We start from the raw sequence: 15,119 nt of genomic DNA, 5'->3' as shown, positions 1-15,119 counted from the left end.
GAGTCTCTGGAACTGAAAACTGAGTATTGCTTTTGTATTTCCATTCTCCCACAGGTCACATCCTAATCCAGCGAAACGTCCCATGCACCGGAATAATGATCTTACCCGCCATATCCCGTGCAGGATGTCGATGAGAATGTACACGGAGTATTGTTCAGTTCAGTTTATTGTCACGTGTACCAAAGTACAGTGAAAAGCTTTTGTTGCGTGCTAACCAGTCAGCAGAATGACAATACATGATTACAATCGAGCCATTTACAGTCTATAGATATGTGATAAGGGAACAACGTTTAGTGCAAGGAAAAGCCAGCAACGTTCGATCAAGGATAGTCTGAGTGTTTAAGAAAGAACTGCAGATGCTGGAAAATCTAAGGTAGACAAAAATGCTGGAGAAACTCAGCGGGTGGGGCAGCATCTATGGAGCGAAGGAAATAGGTGACATTTCAGGTCAAGACCCTTCTTCAGTCTGATGCGAGGGTGGGGGGAGCGAGGGTGGGGGGAGAAAGGAAGAGGCGGAGACAGTGGGCTGAGGGAGAGCTGGCAAGGGGAGGAGAAGGCAGCGACTATCTGAAATTGGAGAAGTCAATGTTCATACCGCTGGGGTGTAAACTGCCCAAGCAAAATATGAGGTGCTGCTCCTCCAATTTAAGGTGGGCCTCACTCTGGCCATGGAGGAGGCCCAGGACAGAAAGGTCGGATTCGGAATGGGAGGGGGCATTGTGGTTGCAAGGGAAAGTGCCAGGGTGGGAAGGGATGGGTGGGAAGGGATGAATTGACCAGGGAGTTACGGAGGGAGACAGGGGAGGAGATGGGAAGATGTGGCCAGTGGTGGGATCCCTTTGGAGGTGGCGAAAATGTCGGAGGATTATTTGTTGTATGTGACGGTTGGTAGGGTGGAAGGTGAGGACAAGGGGCAAGGAGGACTCTACGCTTATTATGAGTGGGGGGATGGGGAGTGAGTTACAAGTGGGGGGGATGGGGAGTCTGAGGGTCACCAATGAGGTAGATAGTAGTTCAACACTGCTCTCTGGTTGTGGTAGGATGATTCAGTTGCCTGATAACAGCCGGGGAGAAATTGTCCCCGAATCTGGAGGAGAGTGTTTTCCACACCTATTGTGTGCAGTTCTGGTCACCATGCAACAGGAAGGATGTTGTTAAGGAACAGAGAGTGTGGAAAAGATTGCCAAGGATGTTGGCACAAAAGACTGCAGATGCGGCAAGGTGGTGCAGCGGTAGAGTTGCTGCCTTACAGTACCAGAGACCCGGGTTCCATCCTGACTGCGGGTGCTGTCGGTACGGAGTTTATATGTTCACCCCGTGACACGTGTGGGATTTCTCCGGGTGCTCCAGTTTCCCCTTGCACTCCAAAGACGTACAGGTTTGTAGGTTAATTGGCTTCGGTAAAAATTGTAAATTGCCCCAAGCGTGTAGGGCAGTGCTAGTGTACGGGGTGATTGCTGGTCGTGTGGACTCGGTGGGTCGAAGTTTCCCTGCTGTATCTCAAGGCAAAAATGCTGGAATCTTGATCAAAACACAAAGTGCTGGTAGAACTCAGCTTCAGTTAAGCCCCTCCCACTTTCCCGAGTTACTCACGAATTCTCCCGATTTTTCCCCTTGATTCAAACTCGGAGAATAATAATAATAATAATAAATTTTATTTATGGGCGCCTTTCAAGAGTCTCAAGGACACCTTACAAAAATTGAGCATGTAGAGGAAAAACATGTAAGGGGAATGAAATAAATAGTAGAGACATGACTAGTACACAAAGTAAAGACAGAATTCAATACAAAACACAGTATGAGGCGATTAATGCACAGATGAAAAGGGACGGGGACGTGGGGCTAAGGATAGGCAGGGGTGAAGAGATGGGTCTTGAGGCGGGACTGGAAGATGGTGAGGGACACGGAATTGCGGATCAGTTGGGGGAGGAAGAATGTCCGTAGCTAGTCCGCAGGAGTCCGTAGGGAGTCCGTAGATATTTCGTAGCGGCTCGTAATGCGGACGTTTTTTCAGCATGTTGAAAAATGTCCACGAGTAAAAAAATAGCCCCGAGTACCTACGGCTGGCATCTCCGAGTTTGAATCAAGGCGAAAACTCGGTAGAATTGGTGAGTAACTCGGGTAAGTAGGACAGGGGCTTTAGCATCTGCAGTGCGAATGGACAGGCAACGTTACAGACTGAAGATTTAAGAGTGTTTAATTCTCTGAAAATGGAACAATGAAATTCTTACTTGCAGCAGTTTTGTAAAGTTGTCTAAGGATACAGACAAACATAGATCAGCTGGAAACGTTGCCATATCATTCTAACCCAGTGAAGAGTGAGATTGAGCGATTTAGGAAGTCAAATTCTGGTAGGGCATACAAGGTAAATAGCAGAAACATTAGTAATGTAGTTGTACAGAGAGCCCTTTGGTGCAAGTCCATGGCACCCTGAAACTGGTGACACAAGTGGATAGGGTAGTTTAGGTTTCAGCTTACAGATACAGCGTTAAAACTGGCTCCTCAGCCCACCGAGTGTGTGCCGACCACAGTCACAATGATGATAGACACAAAATGCTGGAGTAATTCAGCGGGACAGGCAGCATGTCCAGCGGAGATTCCAGTGATGCTGTCTGTCCCACTGAGTTACCTAAATTTGGAGAATTCAAATCATTGGGTTGTAAGCTAACCAGGCTGAATATGAGGTTTGCAAACTAGTGCAAACTCCATGATGGAATAAGGTTACCAGAGGAGAGGATTCCAGGCATCCATGAGGTGGTGCATGTATCATCCCCATTAACTCCTGGGGACATTATGGATGAAGGCACAAACAAAGGCCCCTTTCAGATAAATGGCACGTATCCCGTGTACAACATGATATGTCTGGATAGCACGCAAAACAAAGTTTCTCACTACATCCTGATGCGCATGACGATAATAAACCAATACTTAAACCACTACCCATATAGCAGGGATGTTTCTCCTGTATTCTCGGGGAAGTATATAATTTTCAACCAGCATCATATAAAACAGAGAGGGTTAAAATAGATAGGACAGCACGGTGGCACAGCAGTAGATTTGCTGCCTTACAGCGCTTGCAGCGCCAGGGACCCGGGTTCAATCCCGACTCCTGTCTGTACGGGTGCTGTCTGTATGGAGTTTGTACGTTCTCCCCGTGACCGTGTGGGTTTTCTCCGACACTCCAAAGACATATAGCTTTGTAGGTTAATTGGCTTGGATTTGTATACTTGGAATAAGTGTTAATTGTCCCTAGTGTGTGTACGCTTTTGTTAATGTGGGGGTCAGTGTGGAGTCGGTGGGCCGAAGGGCCTGTTTCCGCGCTGTATCTCTAAAATCTAAAAAAAAAATAGGAAGGAACTGCAGATGCTGGGTTACAACAAAAATAGACACAAAAAGCAGGAGTAACTCAGCAGGTCGGGCTGTATCCGAAGATAGACATAATTTTCTGCTGTCTTCACAGTCTTCAATCTTCACAATCTGCTGCCTCACCCGCTGAGTTACTCCAGCTTTTTGTGTCTATCTTCGGGTTAAAATAGATGTTTGATTGTTGGCTCAGAACACAAGAATACCCAGTGAAGATATAATCAGCTCCACCCACTTGGTTCCGTTGACTGCACAATCAATCTTCCCGAGGAATTTCACAGCAAGGTCATTGGATCTGGGCCTGATCCAGAGTGGGAATTACTTGTAAAAGTGATGGAAGGACATAGAACGTTGAATATCGAATAGTGCAACAACAAGAACAAGCTATTCGGCCCACAATGAACCAAGACTATCTCTTATCCATCTGCACATAATCCATATCTCACCATTTCCTGCATATCCATGTGCCTAACCAGAAGTCTCTTAAATGCCACTATCATATCTGCCTCAACTATCATCCGTGGAAATTACCCTCTGTGTAATAAACTTGCTCAACACATCTCCTTTAAACATTTGTTTAAGAAGGAACTGCTTAAACAGTTCTGAAGAAGGGTTTCGGCCCGAAACGTTGCCTATTTCCTTCGCTCCATAGATGCTGCTGCACCCGCTGAGTTTCTCCAGCTTTTTTATGTACCTTCCTTTAAACATTTGGCCCTCTCACTTTAAGGTTATCCCCTCTGGTAGTTGATTTCCCCAACCTGGGACAAAGGTTCTGATTGTCCACTCTATCTATGCCTCTCATAATATTATATTATTAATAATATGATAAAAATAATATTATATCCTCTTCGGATCTCTTCGGAAGAGGCTTGCGTGCCCCCATGGTTCCGAGAGCGATGCCGTCGGAAGCACCAGCTTCTGGTAGGGCCACCCACGGCGGTAAGGTCAAGGATGAGGGTCCAGACTAAGAACGATCCAACCTACAAGACCTCAACGGCGGACCAAAGTTATCTTGAACTCAACGGCTGTGAAGGCGGGTGAAGGCTGCAACAGATCTATCAGCTCCAATCGTCTTGGTTCCCTTGCCATTGGAATGGGTTGATTGATTTGTGAAGGACCGTGTGCTTCTTGGAGCGCAACATCAAGCACATGTTAAACAAACACACGCACAGAATGCGTCTTCGTTCTGTGAGTGGATTGGACTCATAAGCCACCTGAGAGTCCATAAAAACAACGGAACATAGACCAACATCCTGGACCTCGAGGGATAGCCACGCCGACAATGATGAATATTATATACTTCTATCAGAGGTCTCCCTGAAACCTCCGACGTTCCAGAGAAATCAATCCAAGTTTGTCCAACCTGGCCCTGTAGCTACTGTAATACCCCTAAACCAGGCATCATTCTGGCAAACCTCCTCTGCAACCTTTGTAAAGCCTTCGCACCCTTCCTGCAATGGGGTGACCAGAACTACACGTAATACTTCAATAGTGACCTAACCAAAGTGCAATAAAGCTGCATCATGGCTTCCTGATTCTTACATTCAATGTGTAGGCAGGAACTGCAGATGCTGGTTCAAACCAAAGATAGACACAAAAAGCTGGAGTAACTCAGCGGGCCAGGCAGCATCTGTGGAGAAAAGGAATGGGTAACAATTCGGATCGAGTCTCCACCCGAAACGTCACCCATTCCTTCTCTCCAGATATGCTGCCTGTCCCGCTGAGTTACTCCAGCTTTTTGTGTCTATCTTATATTCAATGCCCTGATCTATGAAGCCAAGCACACCATATGTCTTCTCTACCACTCTATCTACTTGTGTGGTCACTTACAGGGAGATAAGGATTTGGAGCACAAGATCCCTCTGTACATCAATGCTGTTATGGGTCATGCCATTAATTGTACATTTTCTCCTCACATTTGACCACCCGAAGTGCAACACCTCACACTTGCTTCAGATTATACTCCATCAGTCATTTCTTTGCCCATTTCTGCAGCTGATCTATATCCCGCTGATATACCTTGATAGCTTTCTTCACAGTCCACGATAAATGTCTTGGATGAAAACATAGACGGGTCGGGTAGAAAGTTTGCAGATGACACTGAGATTGCTGGGGTAATGAAGAAGGCAATGTTGATATCTGCTGAGTTACTCCAGTTTTTTGTGTCTACCTTTGTGATATATATATATCTTCTTAGGCCCCCTTCGGTCATGGCTGACCATGGGTGTCTCCAGGGTGCTAGTCCCTATATGGAGGACGCCTGTGCGTGACTTTGTTTAACGTGGGGAGACTGGTGCACAGACAGCCACCCCATGGTCCTTGACAGATCTGGGTCAGGACCAGTGGCATGGAGTCCAAGACGACCGGAGACCCTTTTCTGCTGCAGCCTTCATCCGCCTTCCCAGCCGTTGTGACGCTCCACTAAGGTCAGCCATCGTCCTCCGCCTGTTCCACCGTTGAGGTTTTGGTTGGATTGCTCTTTGTCAGAGACCTCCCCCTCGACCTCACCACCATGGGTGGCCCTACCAGGAGCATAGCTCCAGACGGCATCGCTCTCAGGATCACAGGTCCACACAAGCTTCTCCACCACGACAAGGTGACAATCCACGGATATATATATATCATGTTGATGCTCATCATGTTCGGCACTGTGGGCCAAAGGGCCTGCTCTTGCGCTGCCCCACATTCTATATTTCTGCCTTAGACTACCAGCATCGCCCTCCTTTGTTTTCAATGCAGCTTCCCGGTTACAAGCACCTCTGCTATTCAGCTCAGCGGTTCCCTGTGGCCCCTCAGTCCCCTTCACTTCAGGGAAAACAATCCCAGATTGTCCACCCTCCTTATAACTCATTTCAGGATTTTTTTTTACATGGCTTCATGTTAGTGGTAGAGCAACTCAGCCTTAAAGATCCAGCTGGAACAAAGGCTATTCTGCCTAATGAGTCCAAGCTAACCATCGATCTCCCATTCACACCAGTTCTACGTCATCCCATATTCTCACCCACTCCCTGCAGACTGAGGGCAATTTGCAGTGGCCAATAAACCTACAAACCTGCATGTCTTTCGGATGTGGCAGGAAACCAGAGCACCCAGAGGAAACCCACGTGGTCATAAGGAAATGTGCAAACTCCACACGGACCGCACCCGAGGTCAGAATCGAACCCAGTTCCCTGGCTCTGTGAGACGGCATCTCTTCCAGTTGCATCAGTTCAGTGATGGACAGACCAAGGTTTAAGAGTGTAGATATATCAGGGGGTTGCAGAGATGGAGGTGATTACAGGGATAGGAACTTGAGCTAAACGGCTGAGGGCTTTCTGTATGAAATCACAAGGCTAGACAGCCTACAGTAATTGCACATCTTCAGTCACACTCCATTGATTTAACAGCCTGATATTGTTTTCTCCAGCGTTCTTCTGCAATAGCAACACAACAAATGCACTGTCGATTTCTCTCACATATGGCGAATAAGGAGCTGAATTTGAGCTCCTTATTATCAGGGGATTACAGGCAAGAATCTTGAAAATGGGTCAGGGCTGTGCTGACGCGGTTTTGTTTGTGCTAAATTTGCACTTTCTGCTGCTGACTTCCCAGGGATTTGACTTTCGATGTGAAGATAACAAGCAAATACGTAATGTGTTCTTCTTAAGCACGCATGATCCAAAACCAGGTTAATGTCTCTCTGGAAGAAACTTTCACAAGTGCCTGCTGCAATTATACACCAGTAAAAATAAATATGGTGGCATGATTTTAGGGTGCTCTTCCGATGCTCATTTCTGCTCTTCCGTAAATACACCATTCTGGCGATGCACAGGATTGTAATAGTATGATGGATGACTTCAAGGGGGGAAGTCATTTTTGATTTTTTTCAAAGATAGACACAAAGTGCAGGTGTAGTTCGGAGGGTCAGGCAGCACCTCTTGAGGAAAAGGATGGGTGACGTTTTGGGTCGGAACCCTTCTTCAGTCTCATATTTTATTAACATGTCTCCAAAGAGTCATACAGCATGGATACTGGCCCTTCGGCCCAACTCGTCCATAGCGACCACGATGCCTATCTAAGCTAATCCCACGTGCTTGCGTTTGGTCCGTATTCCACTATACCTTTCCTGCCCATAGACCCATCCAAATGTCCTTTAAGTGGTGTAATTTTGACATCTTCTACCACTTTCTCTGGCAGCTCATTCTATGTACACACCACTCTCTCTGGAGTAAACTTAGCCCTCAAGTCTCCCTTTAAGTGTTTCCCCTCTCACTATCAACCTACAGTCTCTAATTTTCGTCTCCTCTGCCCTGTCAAGAAGATTGACAGGTGGACATAGGTTGTCGTAGGTGTGGTCGTAGAGGTGGACTTCCTAATCAGTTGTCGGTTGTCGGTAGCTTGCTGTAGCTGGATGTCGACTAGGTGGTAGGTTGTTGTAGACATTGTCGTAGACATTGTCATAGGGGGGTCAAGTCTCTGGTTTTTCGGCTACCTGCTACGACTATGACAGTCGCCGAAAAAATCGGCCAAGTGGGACAGGCCCATAAGGTCATCCCTCAATCACCGTTACCCTGGGAAAAACTGTCCTAGCCTACCCAATTTATTCTTGTAACTCATGTCGCCCAGTCCTGGTGACGTGGTTGTGAATCTCTTCTGCATATTTTCCAGTGAAATGACGTCCTTCCTGTAGCTGGTCAACCAGAACTGCACACAATGCGCCAGGTGTGGTCTTGTACACCTGTAACATGACATCTCAACTGTTGCACGAAAGGTGCTGATGGATACAGACAAGATCAGGGGAAGTAATAAGGAGGCAGATTGGGGTTGTTGCATTTGTATAGGAGTTGGCAAAGTACTTGAAAGGAGAAACAAATTCAGGGTCAGAAGTAGAGGGCATCATGAAGAAATTAGTTATCGACTTCGGGAAATGTGGTGGTCCCATGCTCCAGACTACTATGGACCCCATATCTGAGGAAGGATGTGCTGGCATCGGAGAGGGTCCAGTGGATGAGCCTGGCGATGATTGGTTTAGCATATGATGATATTTGACGGAACTGGGCCTGTATTCGCTAGAGTTTAGAAGAATGAGGGGTTGGGGGAACCTCATTGATACTCACCGAATAGTGAATGGCCTGGATAGAGTGGATGTGGAAAGGATGTTTCCACTCGTGGGAGAGTCGAGAACCAGAGAGCACAGTCTTAAAATAAAAGGACGTTCCTTTAGAAAGATGATGAAGAGGAATTTATTTGGTGAAAGGGTGGTGAATCTGTGGAATTCATAGTCACAGACGGCTGTGGAGGCCAAGTCATTAGATCTTTTTAAAGCGGGGATTGACTGATTCTTGATTAGTATGGGTGTCAAAGGTTGTGGGGCGAAGGCAGAAGAATGGGGTTGAGAGGGAAAGATAGTTCAGCCATGATTGAATGGCAGACTAGACTCGATTGGCCGAATGGCCTAATTCTGCTCCTATGACTGTGGAGGTGGTCAGCAGCTTCAAGTTCCTGGACATAAATCACACCAACAATTTGTCCTGGCCCAACCACATTGAAGCCACAGCCAAGAAAGCTCTACTTTCTCAAAAAATGAAAGAAGTTATCAGACTACTGAATGGTCCTCCCATGAGCTAGGGAGTAGTCTCGATCTTCCATCGCACCTCATTGCTGCCCTTGCACATTTTTTTTCTCTGTGGTTTCTCTGTAACTGGAACACTACAATGCTGCGACACGATATTCTGCACTCTGGTATTTTTCTATTTGTACGTGTATAGAAACATAGAAAATAGGTGCAGCAGTAGGTCATTCGGCCCTTCGAGCCAGCACTGCCATTCACTTTGATCATGGCTGATCATCCACAATCAGTACCCCGTTCCTGCCTTCTCGCCGTATCCCTTGACTCTGCTATCTTTAAGAGATCTATCTAATGGGCCTGTCCCACGTAGGCGATTTTTCCGTCGACTGCTGGCGACTGATAAAGCGGCAACTGGAACGGCAACTTTCAGAGTGGAACACACACACACACACACACACACACACACACACACACACACACACACACACACACACACACACACACACACACACACACACACACACACACACACACACACATCGCTTCCTTCACCAGCCCGTTATGCAGGCGGGGGACAGGACAAGCGGGGGGAGCGCTGTCTGAGTGAAATTCACACAGTGCAAAGCCAAGGTGATACCGCGATGAACAGGAAGGTTGGTGCTGTAATTAAGATGGCTAAAGCACAGTGTACGGTAAGTCCTTTAAAAGAGGGGGGAGAGAAGGAGTGGAGACAACTTTTAAGAAGCCAGAGATACACGGCTGTGAAGCTCGGCGGACATTTAACATTACCGGTTCTGAAAACTACTGCTTACGTTTTTTCCCCCAACGTGCCATTCATCGGTTAGCACCGGCTACAACCTATGAGAACCTAGAAGAACCTTCGACCTCCTGGCAACCCACTAGGACCTCCTGGCGACCCACCTACGGCACGAGAATTCTTGCTACTCTCCACGGCGGCTTCATTCAAGTCGCCGCTAATTTTTCAACATTTTGAAAGATTCGCGGCGACCATAATGAAGCCGAGACTGGTTCCCAAAATGCAGGAACTCCTCACGACCATGAAGGCGACTCCCCGGCAACCACCCGCGAACATGTGACGACTGCGTAGTCTCCTGCAGTCGCCTAAAATGTCACCTAAGTGGGATAGGCCCATAACTCTCTTTTGAAAGCATCCAGGGAATTGGCCTCCACTGCCTTCTGAGGCAGAGAGTTCCACAGATTCACAACTCTCTGTGTGGAAACGTTTTTCCTCATCTTCATTCTAAACGGCTTACCCCTTATTCTTAAATTGTGGCCCCTGGTTCTGGACTCCCCCAACACCGGGAACATGTTTCCTGCTTCTAGCGTGTCCAAATCTTTAATAATCTTATATGTTTCAATAAGATACCCTCTCATCCTTCTAAACTCCAGATTCCGAGCTCGACAGATTACTCCTGTGTAATCTGTTGCAGCATTAGTCAGGCTGAAGCCCTCAAGCCAACACCGGCCTCCCAGAGAAACCGATGGCTGGAGTAAGCGCCTTGCTTGGCGTTGGAGCTTCTCACTTACCGAGGTGACGTGTAGAATGTCCCTCCACAGCATCGTCTCCCGGGGAAAGTCGGCCAGGTCGAGGAAATTGTCAACGGCCACTTGGCCGATCACGTCGTGGCGTGAAAACCTGTCAAAGTCGTACACGCTGAAGTGAAGCTTGCGGTTGGCCAGCTCGTTGTAAGGGACGGGGAAGAGGAAGGCTTCGTTGAAGACGGGGTTGAGGGTTTTGCGATGGACCTTAGTCTGGTGTTTCATTTTGCGGTCGGGCAACAAGTATATCTTCACGTAAGGGTCAGAGGTGCCGGAGAAGTCCTTGGCCGGCAGGTTGACAGCTTTGTGGACTTTGACTATCAGCTGTTCCAAGTCGCAATCGTACTTCAACACAAAGTTAAGTTTGCCACAGGTCTGGCTGCTCCTTCGACCATCATCTGTGTCCACCGACCTCTGCTTGTACAACTCGGGCTTTATCCGCCCAATGTCCATTGGCTTCTCCTGCCTTTGGAACTGTTGTATGTCAAAGTCCGGGTTGGAAAGGTTCAGCTGCCTCCGTATAGAGTTATGCCTGAAACCATAGAACAGTATCAGTCAGTTGGAATTGTGGAACAAGTATGTCCTTTCAAGGACTGGGTCAAAGTTGGTTATCATGTTTTGTGAATCATTTTAACAGGTAGTTCTGTTATAGTACGTTCCTAAGAAACCTTAGAAATAGACAACAGACAATAGACAATAGGTACCCTGTTCCTGCCTTTTCCCAATATCCCTTGACCCCGCTATCTTTAAGAGCTCCATGCAACTCTCTCTTGAAAGCATCCAGAGAATTGGCCTCCACTGCCTTCTGGCAGAGAATTCCACAGACTCATAACTGTGAAAGAAGGATTGGATTATAAAAACAATTAGTTTAGTTTACCTTCGAGCAACCACCGCCATTAACTGTGATCATGGCTGATGATTCACAATCAGTAACCCTTTCCTGCCTTCTCCCCATATCCCTTGACTCCGCTATCTTTAAGAGCTCTGTCTAACTCGCTCTTGAAAGCATCCAAAGAATTGGCCTCCACAGCCTTCTGAGGCAGAGAATTCCACAGATTCACAACTGTGAAAGAAGGATTTGGTTACAAAAACAATTAGTTTAGTTTAGATATACAGCTCTTCGGCCCACCGAGTCCGTCCTGACCAGCAATCCCCGCACACTAGCACTATCCCACACACACAAGGGACAATTTAAAATATTTACTGTTGCCAATTAACCTACAAACCTGTAGATCTTTGGAGTGTGGGAGAAAACCGGAGCACCCGGGGAAAACCCACGCAGTCACAGGGAGAACGTACAAAATCCGTACAGACAGCATCCATAGTCTGGATCAATCCTGGGACTCTGGCGCTGTAAGGCAGCAACTCTACCGCTGCGCCACCATGCTTGCCATTTCAATGGGAAACAGGGAGCAGTACAGCACAGGAAAAGGCACTTCAACCCATAATGTCCTTGTTGAATATGATTCCAAGATAAACTAACCTTCTCTGCCTGCACATGTTCCATATCTCTCCATTTCCTGCATCACTATGAGCCTATCCAAAAGTCTCTTAAATGCCACTATTGTATCTGCCTCTATCACCATCCCTGGCACAATGTTCCAGGCAGCCATCGCTCTGTGTAAAAAAACTTATCGCACACATTTCCTTTAAATTTTGCACCTCTCACCTTAAAGCTATGCCCTCTAGTCTTTGACATTTCCACTCTAGGAATAAGGTTCTGACTCTCTACCCTCACTATGACTTTCATAATTTAACATACTTCTATCAGGTTCCCTTTCATCTTCTGAAAATAACCCAAATTTGCCTAACATCCAAATGCTGCCTAACCAAAACCCGATAAAGCTTCAATATGATATCCTGATAAACTCAATGCCCATGAAAGGAAGCATACCACGTGCCTTCTTTACCAATCTATCTACATGTGTTGCCTCTTTCAAGGAGCTATGGACTTGGAGCCCTCTGAAAATCAATGCAGGTTAATGCCCCTGTCCCACTTCGGAAACCTGAACGGAAACCTCTGGAGACTTTGCACCCCACCCAAGGTTTCCGTGCGGTTGCCGGAGGTTCCCGGAGGTTTTTGTCAGTCTCCCTACCTGCTTCCACTGCCTGCAACCTCCGGCAACCACCTGCAACCTCCGGGAACCGCACGGAAACCTTGGGTGGGGCGCAAAGTCTCCAGAGGTTTCCGTTCAGGTTTCCTAAGTGGGACAGGGGCATAAGGGTCTTGCTGCAAATTGTACACTTTCCCCTTTCATTTGAACTCTGGAAGTGCAATACCTCACATTTGCTCAGACTAAATTCCTTGTACCATTTTTGCCCATTTCTGCAGCTGGTCTTTATACTGTATACTTTGAAAACTGTATACTTTGAAAACTTTTGGCAAAGGTGGGTTAGATATTAAAGTTTGCGACTCGCTATCACAAAGCTATTTCTCCTGCATGATTTTCAAAACATAAAGGAATTTGTTAACACTTATACACTTATTACTGCAAGTTAAGAATACTAACGGTTACATGTTACATTGTTTAAGAGAATCATTGCACAAGTGTCAGTAGAAGCAATCGATTGTCAATTTCAATGATCTCCCGCAGTAAACCTGTGTTTGTAAGAGTCAATAGTGTCTGATTACTGCAGGGAATCGTAGAGTCATACTGCAGGGAAACAGACCCTTTGGCCCAATTCATCCATGTCGACCAAGATGTCCTGTCTAAATAATCCCATTTGCTGCAATTCGCCCATATCCCTCTCAATTTTTTTCATCCAGGTACTTTTCCATGGAAACAATTTTTCTTTCAATATTGATTTTTTTTTCCCTAAACTTTTTTTTCCCGCTTGTCAATTTCCGAATTAACTTTTAAGTCCTGATCAGTTTTTTAGTTCCTGATCAAAATCGCATTGCAAATAGCCTTCCCTGATTCTTCAATCACATTACATCCAATTAGAATCATGGAATTATGGGTTATAGCAGAACTGCCTGTACTTCTTACTTAATTTCATCAAGTCATAGAGACAGAAAGTAAGGAAACGGGCCCTTCGGCCCAACTTGCCCAGACCGACCAACATGTCCCATCTACACTAGTCCCACCTGCCTGTGTTTGGACCATATCCTTCTAAACCTGCCCAATCCATGCACCTGCCTAAATGTTTCTTAAAAGTTGCGATAGTAAACTTCAATAGTAAATTTCAATTTGGATAGAATCAATACAATACAATACAATACAATATTCATTACATGTCATTTGAACCTCAGTGAGGCTCAAACGAAACTCCGTTGGCTGCAGGATTGTGATTAGGGGGAGAGATTATCTAGGCTGAGGGGAGGTGGCAGTTTTATAGATTTGCTGCCTCACAGATCAGAGACCTGGGTTTGATCCTAACCTCCGGTGCACTTTGCTTGCATGTTTCCTTGTGGCCACTATTTTTAAATCGGACTTTACTGGTCTTTATCTTGCACTAAATGTTATTCCCTTTATCATGTATCTATACTCTATGGATGGCTTGATTGTTGTACAGTCTTTCTGCTGTCTGTCTGTTGACTATTTATTTTTTAATTTAGAGATACAGGATGGAAACAGGCCCTTCGGCCCACAGAGTCCGCATCGACCAACGATCCCTACACACCTACACTATCCCATACACCCTAGGGACATTTTTACATTTATACCAAGCCAATTAACCTACAAAGCTGTTTAAGACTGAACTGCAGATGCTGGAAAATCAAAGGTACACACGAAAATGCTGGAGAAACTCAGCGGGTGCAGCAGCATCTATGGAGCGAAGGAGATAGGCAACGTTTCGTCCTGAAACGTTGCCTATCTCCTTCGCTCCATAGATGCTGCTGCACCCGCTGAGTTTCTCCAGCATTTTCGTGAACCGACAAAGCTGTGCGTCTTTGGAATGTAGGACGAAACCGAAGATCTCAGAGAAAAGCCACGCAGGTCACGGGGAGAAGGTACAAACTCCGTAACAGACAAGCAGCCCTAGTCAGGATCGAACCCTGGTCTCTGGAGCTGTAAGGCAGTAGGTCTACCACTGCACCACCGTGACGCCGCCGGTAATTGGATTTACTGTACTTTATCTTGCACTAAATGTTATTCCCTTTGTCGTGTGTCTATACACTCTGGACGGCTCGATTGTAATCAAGTATAGTCGTTCCACTGTGAGTCTGCTTGTAACAGTTCGCATGAAACAAGGCTGATCACTGTACCTCGATGTACATGACAATAAACTAAGCCTTTTATCACTGACCTTGTGGAGGAAGTGGGTTCTGTGGCCTGCCGTTGCACGCGCACATTGTGGGCGCAGTTCTCCTTGTTCTGCGCGTCCACGGGGATATCGGGGGAGGTGTGGCTGATCTTCATGGCTGACTCTGGGTAGGCCGCGGGTTCCGTGGTGAAGTCCTCGCTGTAGCCGTGCCCATCGGTCCCGTTGTCCGTGTAGTGCTGCTGCTCCTGCTGGCTCTCCTTGCGGTTGGACGACGCGCTCCGCTCGCGCCACGGCAGCCAGCACAGCTTCCAGGAGACAAAGAGCGAGACGCCAAAGAGCGCCAGGCCACAGGCGGTCACCACCAGTGACAGGAGGCTAATGGAGATGTCTGGAAAAAAAACGAGGAAGAACCCCCTCCCTTAGAACCAGCACTCAATGC

The 15,119-nt window shown here is 46.8% G+C and overlaps 1 protein-coding gene across 1 annotated transcript in view; it reads right to left on the bottom strand.

The window, feature by feature from the left end:
- Window positions 1–15,119, bottom strand: part of syt9 (synaptotagmin 9) — a 78,582-nt gene that overhangs the window by 31,464 nt on the left and 31,999 nt on the right. Inside the window, exons 2-3 of the mRNA XM_033038809.1 lie at window positions 14,723–15,068; window positions 10,460–11,003 (exon numbers count right to left, since the gene is read on the bottom strand). Of these exons, the coding sequence (XP_032894700.1) occupies window positions 10,460–11,003; window positions 14,723–15,068 (890 nt within the window). The remainder of the gene's footprint in view (window positions 1–10,459; window positions 11,004–14,722; window positions 15,069–15,119) is intronic.

The sequence above is a fragment of the Amblyraja radiata genome, chromosome 20, assembly GCF_010909765.2.
Source record: "Amblyraja radiata isolate CabotCenter1 chromosome 20, sAmbRad1.1.pri, whole genome shotgun sequence".
Lineage (NCBI taxonomy): Eukaryota > Metazoa > Chordata > Chondrichthyes > Rajiformes > Rajidae > Amblyraja > Amblyraja radiata.
This window is presented reverse-complemented; position numbering and strand designations above follow the sequence as displayed.